Here is a 14,975-nt window from a genome sequence, read left to right as displayed (position 1 = left end):
ATGCGTTACGTAGGGAGGTGGTAGAATCTCCTTCCTTAGATATTTTTAAGGTCTGGCTTGAGAAAGCCCTGGCTGGGATGATTTAGTTAGGGATTGGTCCTGCTTTGAGCAGGGGTTGAACTAGATGACCTCCTGAGGTCCCTTCCAACCCTGATATTCTATGATTCTATGAAATCAAGGGGAATTATGCAGGTAAATACCTTTAAGGATCTGGGCCTAGGTACTTAACTATCACTTGTGCCTTTAAAAACCTCTTTGTGTCCCTCTCTGCCAGTCTTCAGCCTCTCTGCTGTGACAGTTATCAAGGGTGCCAGCTGTGATAGAGGGTTTTTGGCCACTCATGGGGTTTTAAGAACTCATCAATTCAAATAGGCCATTGATCAGGCGTTCGACAATAACAAATTGCAGTGACCATTACAAATGGATCTGAGCCCACCTTCCCAATCAAAATGCCCCTGAGTTTGGGAATGTTCAGATCCAGTTATGAATTTTGGGACTTATCCCCTCTTTAGTTATCATTAACCTGCGTAGGTCTGAGATAGAGACATACTGTAAGGCTGCTCTATGGTAGGGTAGCATGACCTAGTGAGTAGGATATTGGACTGGGACTCAGGAGCTCCGGGTTTTATTCCTGGCTTGGTCGCTGGCCCCCTGAATGATCTTAGATGAGTCACTTCTGCTTTCAGCTTCAGTTTCCCCATCTATAAAATGGGGATAGTGATATTGACGTGCTTTGATATCTACTGATGAAAAGAGCTAGGGCTTATTGTTATTACACCAGTATCACTCTTCTGAAACACCTTGTCTTTGAATCGTGCATCATCAGGTCTGCTTGCTAGTTCCTCACCAGCAAATTTGCGGATACTAAACTGGGAGGAGTGGTTGATACGCTGGAGGGCAGGGATAGGATACAGAGGGCCCTAGACAAATTGGAGGATTGGGCCAAAAGAAATCTGATGAGGTTCAATAAGGGTAAGTGCAGGGTCCTGCACTTAGGACGGAAGAACCCAATGCACAGCTACAGACTAGGGACCAAATGGCTAGGCAGCAGTTCTGCGGAAAAGGACCTAGGGGTGACAGTGGACAAGAAGCTGGATATGAGTCAGCAGTGTGCCCTTGTTGCCAAGAAGGCCAATGGCATTTTGGGATGTATAAGTAGGGGCATAGCGAGCAGATTGAGGGACGTGATCGTCCCCCTCTATTCGACATTGGTGAGGCCTCATCTGGAGTACTGTGTCCAGTTTTGGGCCCCACACTACAAGAAGGATGTGGATAAATTGGAGAGAGTCCAGCGAAGGGCAACAAAAATGATTAGGGGTCTGGAACACATGACTTATGAGGAGAGGCTGAGGGAACTGGGATTGTTTAGTTTGCAGAAGAGAAGAATGAGGGGGGATTTGATAGCTGCTTTCAACTACCTGAGAGGTGGTTCCAGAGAGGATGGTTCTAGACTATTCTCAGTGGTAGAAGAGGACAGGACAAGGAGTAATGGTCTCAAGTTGCAGTGGGGGAGGTTTAGGTTGGATATTAGGAAAAACTTCTTCACTAGGAGGGTGGTGAAGCACTGGAACGCATTACCTAGTGAGGTGGTAGAATCTCCTTCCTTAGAAGTTTTTAAGGTCAGGCTTGACAAAGCCCTGGCTGGGATGATTTAATTGGGGATTGGTCCTGCTTTGAGCAGGGGGTTGGACTAGATGACCTCCTGAGGTACCTTCCAACCCTGATATTCTATGATTCTATGATTTAGTATTTCTGTGCCTCAGCTCTCCATCTGCAAAATGGGGATAATAACACTTCCCTGCCCCACAAAGGTGATGTGAAGATACAACATTTTGTTGAAACTGAGGCATTCATATACTATTGCAATAGGGGCCAGATAAGTAGGTAAATAGACATTTATGTAATCCCTTCTGTGTTCAACCATGCATATTCCCTGGGGTTTTCCATCTGGCTTTTCTCAGGCAAACTTTGCCTTGCCAGCTTGTCCCTCCTGCCTCCACACAGACTCTAAAGGAGGTTTTTGAGGGAGTAAGAACTGTGGGATTTGGCCCATAATAAATGGAAGGTTGGCTCACTCCCTACACATACAGGATGCTCTCCTGGGTCCAAAGAAGTCAATTGCAAAACTCCCATTGCCTTCAGATGTTCAGGTGAAGGTTGTCTGTAGGGATGCATTAACAGGAAATCAATAAACAAATATATTTTAAAAGTTACCCTAAAGTTACCCAGAATGTGAGTATTTAAAGAAATTAACTCAGGTAATGGGCATGTATGTCTTGGAGAATGGGGTGTTTAAGCCCATGTTAAATCAGTCTTATAATGGGAGATTTGAAGAAGATGTAAAAGATTTCTATTCATTTATATAAAAAATATTTGTGCTGATGGATTTACGCAATTCAAACAACATGCAGTGGTGCCATCCCAAAGTGCCAAACATACGGTTTTAATTTACAGACGTTAACAGCTTCCATTTATATCACGTTATGATAATGAAATGACTTGCAACAGAAACTTTTTTCCAAGGACCTCATAGAAACATAGACGCTCTAAAGAGTGGAAATGCAAATGTTAAAGAACATGGTTAGAATAATTGAAATGACTGAAATGAACCTTTGATTTGCACGTACTCACATCTGAGCTTCTGGACCAGGTTCCGTTTGCAGAGGCATCAGCAATGGTGTTTATAACTTTGTAAGGATTCAAAATATTGTTAGATGTGATCCTCAATGAGCAGAGCAGGAGTAAGCAGCTGCAATACATACTTGAACACTAGAGGGAGCAGAGGACGGAAAGCCAAAGAAGAAGAAGAAGGCAGAACTGTATTTGTTGAGTTTGTGTAACCCCTTGATGAGTATGTGTTACGGGTCCTCCTCTGCGCCAAATCTGAGTCCCATTTACAGAGTTGTGTCTCTTTAGCTCAAGCTGTAGTACCTCATGCCTTTAGCTCTGGAGTCACTAATTTAATCCCCAGTGTGGTGGCCATCACGCTCGTAGAAAGAACCTTAGCTCTACCAGTTGCTCCCATCCTTTAATAAATGTCTTCTCACAATGTGATCCTTAGAAGGTTTGGAGGTTCAGGAAAGCCACCCGACATTTGGGATGGGGGTTACAAAAGCTTATCCATAACTCTTAGGTCTGAAAACCTAGCCTGGAAATAAATAGCACGGAGGACGGGCTCAAAAGTGAGATTTCTGATACTTCCTCCTTCTGGTTGCCTCTCTACTGTTGTATCAGCTTAGGCGCTATCGTGACTGGAGCCTGGAAGTACAAAGGCTCACAAAAATTAAAATAAAGAGGGTCCGCCAACTTCTTCAACTTCAGCAAAGTTTGTTGTAAACTTAAACCAAGGTGCAGGAGGTTTTATCTTACCTCAGTCGCATGGCCCATCCATCCCTACAGCTAATATACTGTATTTTCATTCATCCCTTTTGATTTCAGTCTTATGATGAGCTTGGCTTTTTTTCAAACGTTTTAGGCCAAGATTTTCAAAAGTAACTAATGATGCTGAATACCCTACTTGCCACATGTTCAAGGGGCCTGGTTTTCAGCAGATGGGGGCTGGCTCAAACGGAGGTCCCTTTAAAGTCTCTCGGGTTGGGAAGTCAGAAACTGAAGCACCCAAAATCACTGGTCACCTTTGAAATTCTTCTTAAATGGTGTGTGTGTGTGTGTAATCAATCCTCATGCTGTCAAATGGCATCTGTGTATGTATAATCAGTCCTTACACTGTAACACGGGGTTTGTGTGTATGTACAGTGTGTGTGAGACAGAAATCAGAAATGTCATGACAGCCCTGGTCAAAGCATGCAATAAAGCCAATAGACAGACAGGATAAATCCTACCTATTTATTAAATCTGGGCGTGGATTAACCAATATTTCTCCTTCACATGGCTCATTGTCTGTGGTTGTTAAAGAAAGCGAAGAGGTTAACGATGGAGGGATTGGAACCTGAAGTGCATTACAGGGGAAGCCTGTTCTGCCGTCTACAGCACAGTATATCACTCTGAAGTTCCCAGCCCTGCCTTGCCAAGAGCTCTGCTGCAGACCCCAGTCCCAGCGGGAGCACAAAGTGAATTAGTGCCCTTGCTTAAGATCATTTCAGTACAGGAACCACTGACCAGCCGGAATGATGTGGGTTGGCTTTATAATGTAGACTGCTATGCACCAGGGACTGAGGGAAGACGGTTAAAGATTTCACTGAGGGCTGGAGGTTGAACTGTACTTGAATTGAGGTTCTTAAGGTCTAAACACAACACTGTGTTTAGAGTCCTAACCTCCCTTGAAATCAGTGGAAGTTAGGAGCTGATGTACCTTTGTGGATCTGCGCCCATATCCCCAGTGTGGCATGCAGCTGGTGGGAGGGGTCATTTCCCCAGGTGCCTTTACTCCAGTGCGTGAAGCAGCGCTCTTTGCAAAATCCTGTCACCTGATCCCCATGCACTGTTGCACAGTCAGGCTCTGGGAAACAGGGCTCAGGGTTGTACAGCAGGACATGCCTGCCTCCCCGTTACACAGCAGAATTATACCATTTCTGCTCCCAAGGGGCCCTCTCCAGACACAGAGGATTTTTAATTATTTGTATTGCAGTAGCAGTCCCAGTCACAGAACAGGACCCTAACGCACTAGGCACTGCACAAACAGAATGAAAAGCCGGTCCCTGCCCCAATGAGCATGCTTCCCAAATAAGAGGGTGGATACATTTCCCCCCTTCCTGGATGTGCAGTTTTAAAAACAAGAGTTGCCTCCTGCAACAGTCGGTGGCATCGCTGGCCTCCAGAATAGATCAGGGATTGCAGTGCAATTCCAAGTGTTACAGAGGAAAGTGGACTGTGGAATCGTCAGAAAAAGCCTTTCAGTTCCCATTCAACAGAGCGACGCGCCGTCTAACAAGGTGGCCTGTCTCTGCAGAGCACACTGTGTTTCCATGGCACGCCACTGTGCCTCTAACATATCACCCAGTGCTGATGGATCAGTCTGATGCATTTCAGTACTCAACTGCACAAATGGGAGACCGTTCTGTCTGGCTACAGCAAAGTCTCCCTTGATCGAGAGCACTATTTCAGAGGGATGCTGATGAGTTATTTTAGGCCAGAGATTTGCCAATGGGGCTAAGCACAAGAGAATGTGAGGCTCATTATGTTCCCCTTCCCAATCTGACACCAGAGAAAGAGTCTGTAGCTTAACCTCTCTGCAGCTGCTAGCCCTGAAGAAGAAGCCATAGCTTCTTCATGCCATGCTGTGTGACATGTTAGGGCCACTGGCTCTGCATAATGGTGCCTCCAGTCACTCTTCTGGTCTCCTTTTCCCCATGCTGGCTTGGGGCAGCCAAACTTCATGGCACACAGAAGATATAACTGGCTCCTCCCCCCGCCATCTATCTAGGCACTTCTACACCAATCAGAACCTTGTGCATCCTAAGCACAAGGATCAGCGCACCATTGTACTGGGTGCTATGAAAACACATGCAGAACCAATCCCTGCCCTGAAGTGTTGGCAAACTGAGACCCTGATCCTACCAATGGATCCACTAATCAAGACCCCTCAGATATGAAGGGATCCACCCCAGCAAATGTGACTGCAGGACAGGGGCTTATGGATGAGAAACTGGATATGAGTAAACAGTGTGCCCTTGTTGCCAAGAAGGCCAGTGGCATATTGAGCTGCATTAGTAGGAGCATTGCCAGCAGATCGAGGGAAGTGATTATTCCCCTCTATTCGGCACTGGTGAGGCCACACCTGGAGTATTGCATCCAGTTTTGGTCCCCCCTACTACAGAAGGGATGTGGACAAATTGGAGAGAGTCCAGCGGAGGGCAACAAAAATGATTAGGGGGCTGGGGCACATGACTTACGAGGAGAGGCTTAGAGAACTGGGGTTATTTAGTCTGCAGAAGAGAAAAGTGAGGGGGGATTTGATAGCAGTCTTCAACTACTTGAAAGGGGGTTCGAAAGAGGATGGAGCTCGGCTGTTCTCAGTGGTGGCAGATGACAGAACAAGGAGCAATGGTCTCAAGTTGCAGTGGGGGAGGTCTAGGTTGGATATTTGAAAACACTATTTCACTAGGAGGCTGGTGAAGCACTGGAATGGGTTCCCTAGGGAGGCGGTGGAATCTCCATCCTTAGAGGTTTTAAGGCCAGGCTTGACAAAGCCTTGGCTGGGATGATTTAGTTGGGGTTGGTCCTGCTTTGAGCAGGGGTTTGGACTAGATGACCTCCTCTTCCAACCCTAATATTCTATTCTAACCCAAGCGATATGTGAAGGTTTGTGGGGGTTAGTAAAGTGGTACAACCAAGTATATACAATTAGTTATATACATCTGCAATTGAATAGCAATACTGCAGATTAATTGCCAATTGCTCCACAAGCTGTCTTTAACTGGCTGACTTTTTCTTTTATAGGCATGATGCCAGAGCTGGACGCAAAAGAAAGATCTCAAGGAGGAAAACAGCATGGCCCTAGAGATCCGTATGAAAAGTAAATTTGATTTTATAAATCTTTCAGGTTTTGATAACTTGGGGTATAACTATTTGTAGCAAACTATTGATTTCTTTTTCAATACATATGTTTATCTTAAACAGTTGCCCAGCACAGGTTTTAAAGTGACTCCATCTCGAGAGCTCTTTTCAGAATACAGACAATACAGAATAATTTTAATTTTTCTTTGTTCCTTATCATTATAAATTTTATAGTGCTGGCTGGGAAATTACACCCCCCACACACACACAGACACACACACTTGAGAAATTCAGGTTTTCTTCAAAAAATAAAACAGACTAAAACATTTATTTGGGGGGGAAGAACCTTTGGCAAAGATAGACCAAAAAATCTTCTGGTATTCAGCCACCAATATCTGAAATATTTAGGGCTTTTGTCTTTATTGTTGTTGAAAAAAAAATTGAGAGAGAAAAATAGTTTGTCAAAATCCCAGTTTCCCAACAACCCTACTCCCCCCAAAAAAAGTAAAAAGGTTTTTCATCAATAAAATTTTGTCCGGTTCTAAAATTTTTAACTTTCATCTGTTTTTTTTTAAACTGGGCCAGGTCCTCAGTTGGTGTAAACTGGCATCGCTCCACTGAAATCAGAGCTACAGCAATTTGTACCATCTGAAGAGTATGGTCCTTGTAGATGCAAAAATATTTAATCATTTTTAAAAAGGCAGGGGAGGAATGCGGGTGTACAAAAATATTGCCCTGTCTGTATATTAATATTTCATGTGGTTCTGCTATTCAGAGCCCAGCGTAAAGAGTGCAGATAGATGTCACCAGCCAAACATGATGGACCACCCATAGTCCTTTTATTAAACAGCACTTGTACTCTCTGTAATCCTATCAATAGCGTAATCAGAGCTGCCATGTCCCAGAGTTTGATGGAACAGCAGGACCTGGGAAATGAAGACTGACTTTGTTAACAAAGTCATTTCTCCCACTTCATTCTGACTCTCCTTGGTGGGAAATAGGAAAACAATGTTTATTTGTGGAAAGAGTAAGGCGGAAGAGAAATAAAAGGAAGAGAATAGCTAAGTGTGATGTTTAATCTGACACTATCTGGAGCTCCTTTCTTCGAGGCTGTCTCTGAGCCAATCAATTACAGTTTGATATTACATCTCTCATTTAATTTATCCCACCATATCTTACAGTGATACAATCTAGATAATAATCAGATTCAGGACTAAGTAGGAAAACCTAGACATCTTGAGAATAATGAACACAGCCTTCGTTCAATCAGTGTTATTTCCCATGTATGGATAGGTTTAAAATCATCAGGACAACACTGGGTGTTTAGCAAGGCTACTTTGCAAACAGGAAGCATAGTAATGAAAGGCTTTGCCACCAACTGAATGTGGATTAACTGTGTGGACAAAGAACTAGTGATGGGAGATGAAAGAGAGTGAAGTGGATAATATATAGGAACGAATTAGAGGGAGGGGAGTAAATACCTTCTTGGCAGTCATGCTGGGTTCCATGTCTACAAACAGGACTGAACAGCGAATTTGCAAATCTTCCTTTGGAATCAGGGGTGCTCAGATACAGGGGTGAAATCCTGGCTCTGTTGAAGTCAATGACAACAGTCCCATTTGTTTTAATGGACACCTGATTTCACCCAGGTCCCCTAACAGAGTTAGGAGCCGGCTGCAAAGTTCAGATCCAAATCTGGAGGTGAAGTTCCCCAAATTTCAGTGTGATCAGGTGTGGGGTCGGCCCACATCTACCCAAAATCAAACAGGTACTTTCGCTTCCTGGAAAGCCCTTGTTATAACTATATTGGAGCTTTTAGATAGTGGGGTCCCAAGAGCACCGGGAGATATTGCTCCTTCTAGAGCTCCAGGAAGCATTATCCTCTCTCTCACTCCATGGACCATTTGTGGGCAAATCACTTCTGCTCCCATTGGCATTCATGTGGCTGCCTTTCCTCCTCCCTTCCCACAGAACATCCTAATTTGGGACTAGGAGCCTAAAAACTAGAGATGGGCCTGAACTGGCACTGCAGATTCCACGCAACTCCACAAGACACGGGTGAGTTCAAAATATGGATGTGAAGCAGGACCTGAGCTTGGAGATTCAGGGCAGTGTCTGTTAAGAACTCAGGCCCAGATCCTCAAAGGGATTTAGGCACCAAACCTTTGAGCTATTTCCCATAAACTTCACTCTTCATCAAAGCTACTAAGATGGATCCATATTGTTCTGATCTGTTCTGAATCAGAATCCAAACTTTCCCAATGCTGGAATATGAGGTTCTGACCCACCTTTACTTATCACACGTGGATTTAGAAACCTTCACTACCAAGTGATGCACTGTGTTGTTTGCTAGTGCTGGTACTTACTAATATCCAGGGCCCGACCCTGCATTTCTTGGGTAACCAAAACTCTCACTGAAGTCACTAGGAGTTGTGGGTGCTTGTAAACACTAGATTGGGTCCCTCTCAATCTCAAGAACACTTAGAAAGCAATTAAAATCAATGGTAAAGCTGCCATATATCAGCCACATGGTCTCCATATATCAGCAGGGAATACTGTACAGAAGTTCCATGCAGAATGGAGGCTCAGACTACAAATGTTATATTGCCAAGGCATCCGATGAAGTGAGTTGTAGCTCATGAAAGCTTATGCTCAAATAAAGCTTAGTCTCTAAGGTGCCACAAGTCCTCCTTTTCTTAATGGGAAAATGATAGACCACGTTCTCAAAGAAGAAGTGAGTTACATTGTACACCTTAATTTTCTCATCTGATAAAACAATTCACAAATTGAAAGAACTCTGGGCATGGAATATTCCTGGTTAACAATGCAAAATCCTCCCGTTTCTTTAAGAAACAATCAAAAACCAAGTACAACAGGGTGATCACTTCTTGATTTTCCCCTCCTCATGGTATCAGATTAACAGATTTGGTGTACAAAGTCCTAAACAAAATTTTCAGTAACACAAAGCTGCCTTTCATATGGGGGGATGGCAGCGGGGGGGTAGGGGGATGTCGTCAGGGAGGAAGCAAATGACTATTTTTTAAAACTTACTAAGGGAAACATGCTGGATTTTTCCCTGGAAAACAAAAGCATAGAGATGTTTAAATGAGGCACAATCACAAGACTTGATTTCCAAATATTCTTATATATTATATGCAATATTAGAGTAATGCTGAAAGCAGGTAAGAAGTGCTGATGCCCTTAGCAGATATGGGAGTGTAATTTAGCGGAGATGTTCTCAAACCACACACACACAGAGTGGAATATAAGAACTGGTCAATTTCTGATTTCCATTTTTAGTACGTTTAATTATGTGTGTCTTACAGAAGGTTCCAAGATTTAGAATTAAGAGGAGAAACCTAGTTATAGGAACCCGCTCCTCTCAATTAGCACAGTAATACCCCAAGCAGTGAGACTGCTAGACAGAGTGATAACATTACAAATTACTACCGCCAAACAATTTGCCAAGTGCCAGAATGTATTCACCTTAAAGGAAGCAAGTAAAGAGCTATCTGGTTTGTTTTACTTAATTTTGTCTCATGTTGTTTTGACAGCCACCTTTCCAGAAGTGGCGTCAAGCTAAGAAAAATAATATTTTTAAAGTTACTCTTGAACGGTGACCTGTTTTCATAGTAACGTCACCAATCCATAATAATCAAAACCTAACATTTTGTTAATAAAAATCAGAATTTTCCACAAAATTCCCCTTTACTGTCTATAAAACAACTCCTTTACTAAATAGGTAATAGTCCTGATTTCTTTTTTTTTTTAAAGGAAGGGGGATTCTATGTACACATTAAAAACTAATGACCAAAAGGAAAATAAGTTGATTTCTCATCCCCTGAGTACTATGGTAAGAACATTTCTTTGCAATTCTCTTTCCCGCACACACACAAAAATGTGTAATATGATTCACATTTAAAAGGCTTCCAAGTGTAGGTTTTTAACTAAGGTCTTTCATGTGTTTTATTTTAAGTACCATTTGACTTACTACAGCCAACTAGGATTGGATCAATATTGGGAGGATACCGTGGTTAATTATTTAGACTTTGGTTTTAAAGAAATATGTGGTCAACAAAAAAGAAAAGGCAGTTAACTCTTTGAGGGAAAGGGAGAAGCAAATTCCTTGTCAAAAAACACAGATGTCTGTAGTTTTAGAAATAAGAATTTTTTAACAACTCAAACTATACTTTCCATGCTCTCAGACCCCACGCTCTCAGAGATTTGCTGTGGGGACTCTATATACTCTGTGTACACGCTTACAACTAGGAACATTAAAGAAATTTATTTTTGCTAAAAGAAAAAAAAAAGTGATTTTCCCCTGTAAAGCAAAACCCCCATTAGATCTCTGGAAAATGCATCACTTGGTGGCAATTTCTCCACTTAAAGGGTCACTGAGGATTTTTTTGTTCAAATAAGGACAGCAGGGTAGGACAGGAAATAGTTGCACTAACAGTAATGACAGAAGCCGGTTAAAAAAATGATGCATTGTAATTGTAAGTTATGGTCTGCTCTGGAATATTTCCCCCTCCCACTCTTTTTGCTCATTTTCAGAATTTCCAGTATGTCTAATTTGACAGTTTCACAAAACAACGTCAAGAGCTGTGAATGTATTACTGCTAGTCCACTAAAATGAAATAGATCCTGGCTTGAAATCTGGTTTAGAAAGCTGAATCTACGCACAGAAAGAGACATTCTGGATTCAAGCTGCACCAACACTTGCTCCTTAATCTGTCCTTCACTTTCCAAGCTTTACCTCCTCTTCACAGCCCACCCCCGCCCCCTTGCAAATTCAAGAAATGAAAATTCAACTTATCTCAATACACAACAGCTTATATGAAAGTCCATTTCTTTAGACATGGAATAATAAAGTAAGAACACCCAAGCAGTTTGCGTAACATTAAACACACTGAAAATGGCATTAAAACTCCCCTCATGCAGTTAGTCCACGTTTTTACTTCTGAGTTGCAGGGAATGAGAGGATGGTGTTAAAAACTTTTTACCAAGTTGCTGGAGAAATTACATACTAGGTTTGACACATTCCCTTGCAAATTACAAACTTGTAGACACCACATCTCGGTGCCTCTGGCTCCCTAATATCACATGCAGTAGAAAGCGAGAGTGTATGTGTGTGCACATTTGTGTTGTGGTGGCTATCCCGTGCACACACAGAGGGAAAGAGTCACCTCTGCAGATACACAGCACCATCAGTGTTATGCCACTTGAGCGCTGCGTTGGGTTGCTGAGGGTCTGCTCTAAAGGCCATCACAGCCTCAATGGGCTTTGGCTCATGCTTTGTCTTCCTGAGCTCCCTTACCCTGGCGCTGGTCAGTTTCCCTTCCTCCCCCACCCCCTCGTTGGGATGGGCAGAGAAGCCCAGGGGCCCAAGCCCGCCTTACCTGGGAGAAGTTGAGCCCATTCAGTGGGTGGCACTGCTCTTCCACCCTCTCCACAGCTCCTGTCCTCTTCTTCGTCCGCTCAGCCTCCTGGGCCAGGTAGAGGTCTAGTACCGGCACCCCTCGGGAGCGGATGTCCGTCTCAGTCAGGGAGTTGACCATCAGCATCACCCAGACGGGCCTCTTGCGCTCCCAGTTGCCAGCAATGGCGTTGAAGAGGTAGTCGGCATACAGCCCCTTGCCCCGCTGGTCTGGGGTCATCCAGTGCGGCAGCATCAGCTTGACGTACTCCAGGTGCCGCTTGAGGCGGCGGTAGAGTTCCCGGGGCAGCACGTCCTGCAGGTTCTCGCCGTGGGGCAGCAGCTGGCAGCTGGCCAGGCCTGAGATGGTGTAGGGATCAGTGAGGTCCAGTTCGAAGTAAACGCTGGAGCTGGCCTGGAACGCTGCCTTGGAGTTCTCAGGGATGAAGTCCCACACCCGCGTATAGGGCACGTGGATGGTACCAAACAGGTAGGCCGGGGGGTCCCGGCGAATGGTCCACAAGAAGGAGTTTAGCTCTCCCTGCTGGGGATGGGGGAGAGACAGTCAGAGAGCCAGCCCGTTTTGGGGACGAGGCTCAGGGCCAGCAAAACAACAGGACAGCATGTGAGAGAGAGAGAGAGAGAATTTTATATACAGCAACTCTGCTGCACCCACTATACCTACAACGCACCCTGTGCCTCAGTAGAGATGTCTGTGAGGTATACGCCGAAACGGTCTATCTCCATAAATCCATACGCAACACAAATAAACCACACATAAACTGTCTCCGTATGTATGGGCACACAAACACACACTCCAGGCATATGCACACTGAGCCGCTATAATACACAGGGCCAGATAAAATACAGTCCCTGTGCGTGTACCTACGTGAATAAGAAATCTTGTCATGTGCATTGTTCCTTGGTATAACTCAACTCTAGTCTGTGATTGACTGTAGTGTGTGTGCCGTGCACACCCAAAACATTGGTTCTGTCTCCATGTGAGTGATGAACTGTGGGTTGTGTAACTAATGTGGTTCTGGGCGAATTAATAACTTGTTGGCTAGTTACGAATAAGCAAGTGCCCTGATTTGAAAAATACAGTTCAAGTTCAAAGTGGCCCTGAAAGTTGAATCCAGCCTTAAAATTAGTAAGTGAACACTCCCCGCATCCAATAAAAGAAGGTTTCAGAGTAGCAGCCTGTTAGTCTGTATCCGCCAAAAGAACAGGAGGACTTGTGGCGCTTTAGAGACTGACCAATTTATTAGAGCAGAAGCTTTCGTGGGCTGCAGCCCACTTCATCGGATGCATAGAATGGAACATATAGTAAGAAGATAGATAGATACATACAGAGAAGGTGGAAAGAAGGCTAACGCTATTAGAGTCCATCCTATGTTGGCTCTAACAACGCTTATCCAATTAGCAAACCCAGCTTGTTGGATTTCCGCTTTAAAATCTAACTGGCACCTTGGCAAATTCATAAAAGTGGATCCCTTTTCAGTAACTGGACTTAGCTATGTTTCTATAGCTATATATACACCCCCTGCACAATTAGCATGTAACCACACAGATAAAGGTGGTGATGGCTAGACCCACATACAGGTACAGCTCGATGAAAAATATATACAGTATCTATATGTGCCCCTATATACACACAGTGCTCAGGGGAGGCAGTGTGTAGATATGGAAAGACATGTGCAGAAACTGTATTTAATGTGCCTGGGTCTACACCCAGGTATAAACTCTCCCCACGGGACGTGCATGCTCCCACACAGCGGGGTACGCTCAGAGCCATGAGCCCATACACGCAGCCCTGCCTTTCTAGAGGCACTGCCCGGTGCGTGTGGGGAGGCAGCCGGATGAGCTCTCTGCACAGGAGCGCTGGACGTGTGGATCCAGCCAGGCAGGCAGAGGGAAAGTGACCCCCTTGGGCTGGCGGGATCAGACCCACCCCATAGCTTTGCCCTGGAGCAGCCGCAGTCCAGCCCCATCTCCCTGCAGGGCTCCTCGGGGAGAAAGCGCCTGGCAGCTGGCATGCCCTGGGCAAACTGGGCACCCCCCCTGTCCCCCTTGAGCCAAGCCCCGCAGCCGCCCCCTGGTCCATCAGAGGAGAGGGAGGCAAACAGGGCTGGGATGGGAATGTCTCCATGCCCTGGCAGGGGGAACTGATTGGGGCGGGGAGGGTAGAAAGCAGCAATTAACCCCTTACCCTCCCTCCCCCCGCCGGCACCTGGAGGAGAATGGCAGGCAGAGGGCCAGTCCCCGCCACGGCGGGTCGTCTGGTCGTTCCTGGGGCTTGGGCGTGAAGCCGGAGCGCAGGGCGCGGGCTGGGGCGAGGGGAAGCCGCTCACCGATCGGGGCAGCTCACATGGCCCGGGCTCCGTCTGCTTCCTCCTGGATGTCGCGCCTGGCAGGATCCCCCCGAAGATGAAGTAGAGCAGCGCCAGGGTGGGTTGCATCCTGCCTCTCCCCAGCGGAGCCTTCCCTGGTGGCTCTTCGGGGTCTCAAGCGTCCTCCCCGCCCCCGGCCCCGTCCTTGCCCCGGTCTGGTTATTCAGACAAACTTCGCCCGTCCCGTCCGCAGGCGACAAGTGCAGAGCAGGAGCCGGCGCCCGGAGCCCCCCTCTCTGCTCAGGGCCTGTCAGAGGGGGAAAGGCTGCTCCGAGGATGCGCCCGGCTCTGCGGCGGAGCCCCAGCCTCCGCCATGCTCTGTTTGCAGACCGCAGGAGCCACTTCTGAGCTGGCCGGAGCAGTTTTTCGGCGCTGGGGAAAGGAGGTGGGAGAGCAAAAGGAGCTTTCCAGGAGGGGGGCTTGGAGCCTCGCTGGTGAGGATGGAGCTGGGGACGGCTATTTGAACAGGCACAGGAAGGCGGGTACTGATCTGCATGTCAATATCACAGACACACACACACACGCAGCGAGGAGGCAAAAACTTACAGCAACTTCCAACTTTCCCAAACTTTTTTTTTTTTTTTTTTTTGGTGCGCCGCAGGGAGGCGCTGACGCCACTAGAGGGCGCCTGTTTCTCAATCATCTCACCAGCCGGCGCTGAAGGCTCAGTCCATAGGCAGCTTTACCCTGCCGGCAAAGGGACCGGTTTGATC

At 45.8% G+C, this 14,975-nt stretch overlaps 1 protein-coding gene across 2 annotated transcripts in view; it reads right to left on the bottom strand.

Moving 5' to 3' along the window:
• TRABD2B (TraB domain containing 2B) overlaps positions 1-14,739 on the bottom strand; it is a 412,663-nt gene extending 397,924 nt beyond the window's left edge. For both annotated transcript variants that reach the window (XR_012160561.1, XM_073358274.1), the window contains exons 1-2: positions 14,224-14,739; positions 11,856-12,416 (exon numbers count right to left, since the gene is read on the bottom strand). Coding sequence is in view for 1 of the 2 variants with exons in the window: in XM_073358274.1 (XP_073214375.1) it covers positions 11,856-12,416; positions 14,224-14,331 (669 nt within the window). In the remaining variant the exon portion in view is untranslated. The remainder of the gene's footprint in view (positions 1-11,855; positions 12,417-14,223) is intronic.
• Positions 14,740-14,975: the final 236 nt, after the last annotated feature.

This window comes from Lepidochelys kempii, chromosome 8 (genome assembly GCF_965140285.1).
Source record: "Lepidochelys kempii isolate rLepKem1 chromosome 8, rLepKem1.hap1, whole genome shotgun sequence".
NCBI classification, from domain to species: Eukaryota; Metazoa; Chordata; order Testudines; family Cheloniidae; genus Lepidochelys; species Lepidochelys kempii.
This window is presented reverse-complemented; position numbering and strand designations above follow the sequence as displayed.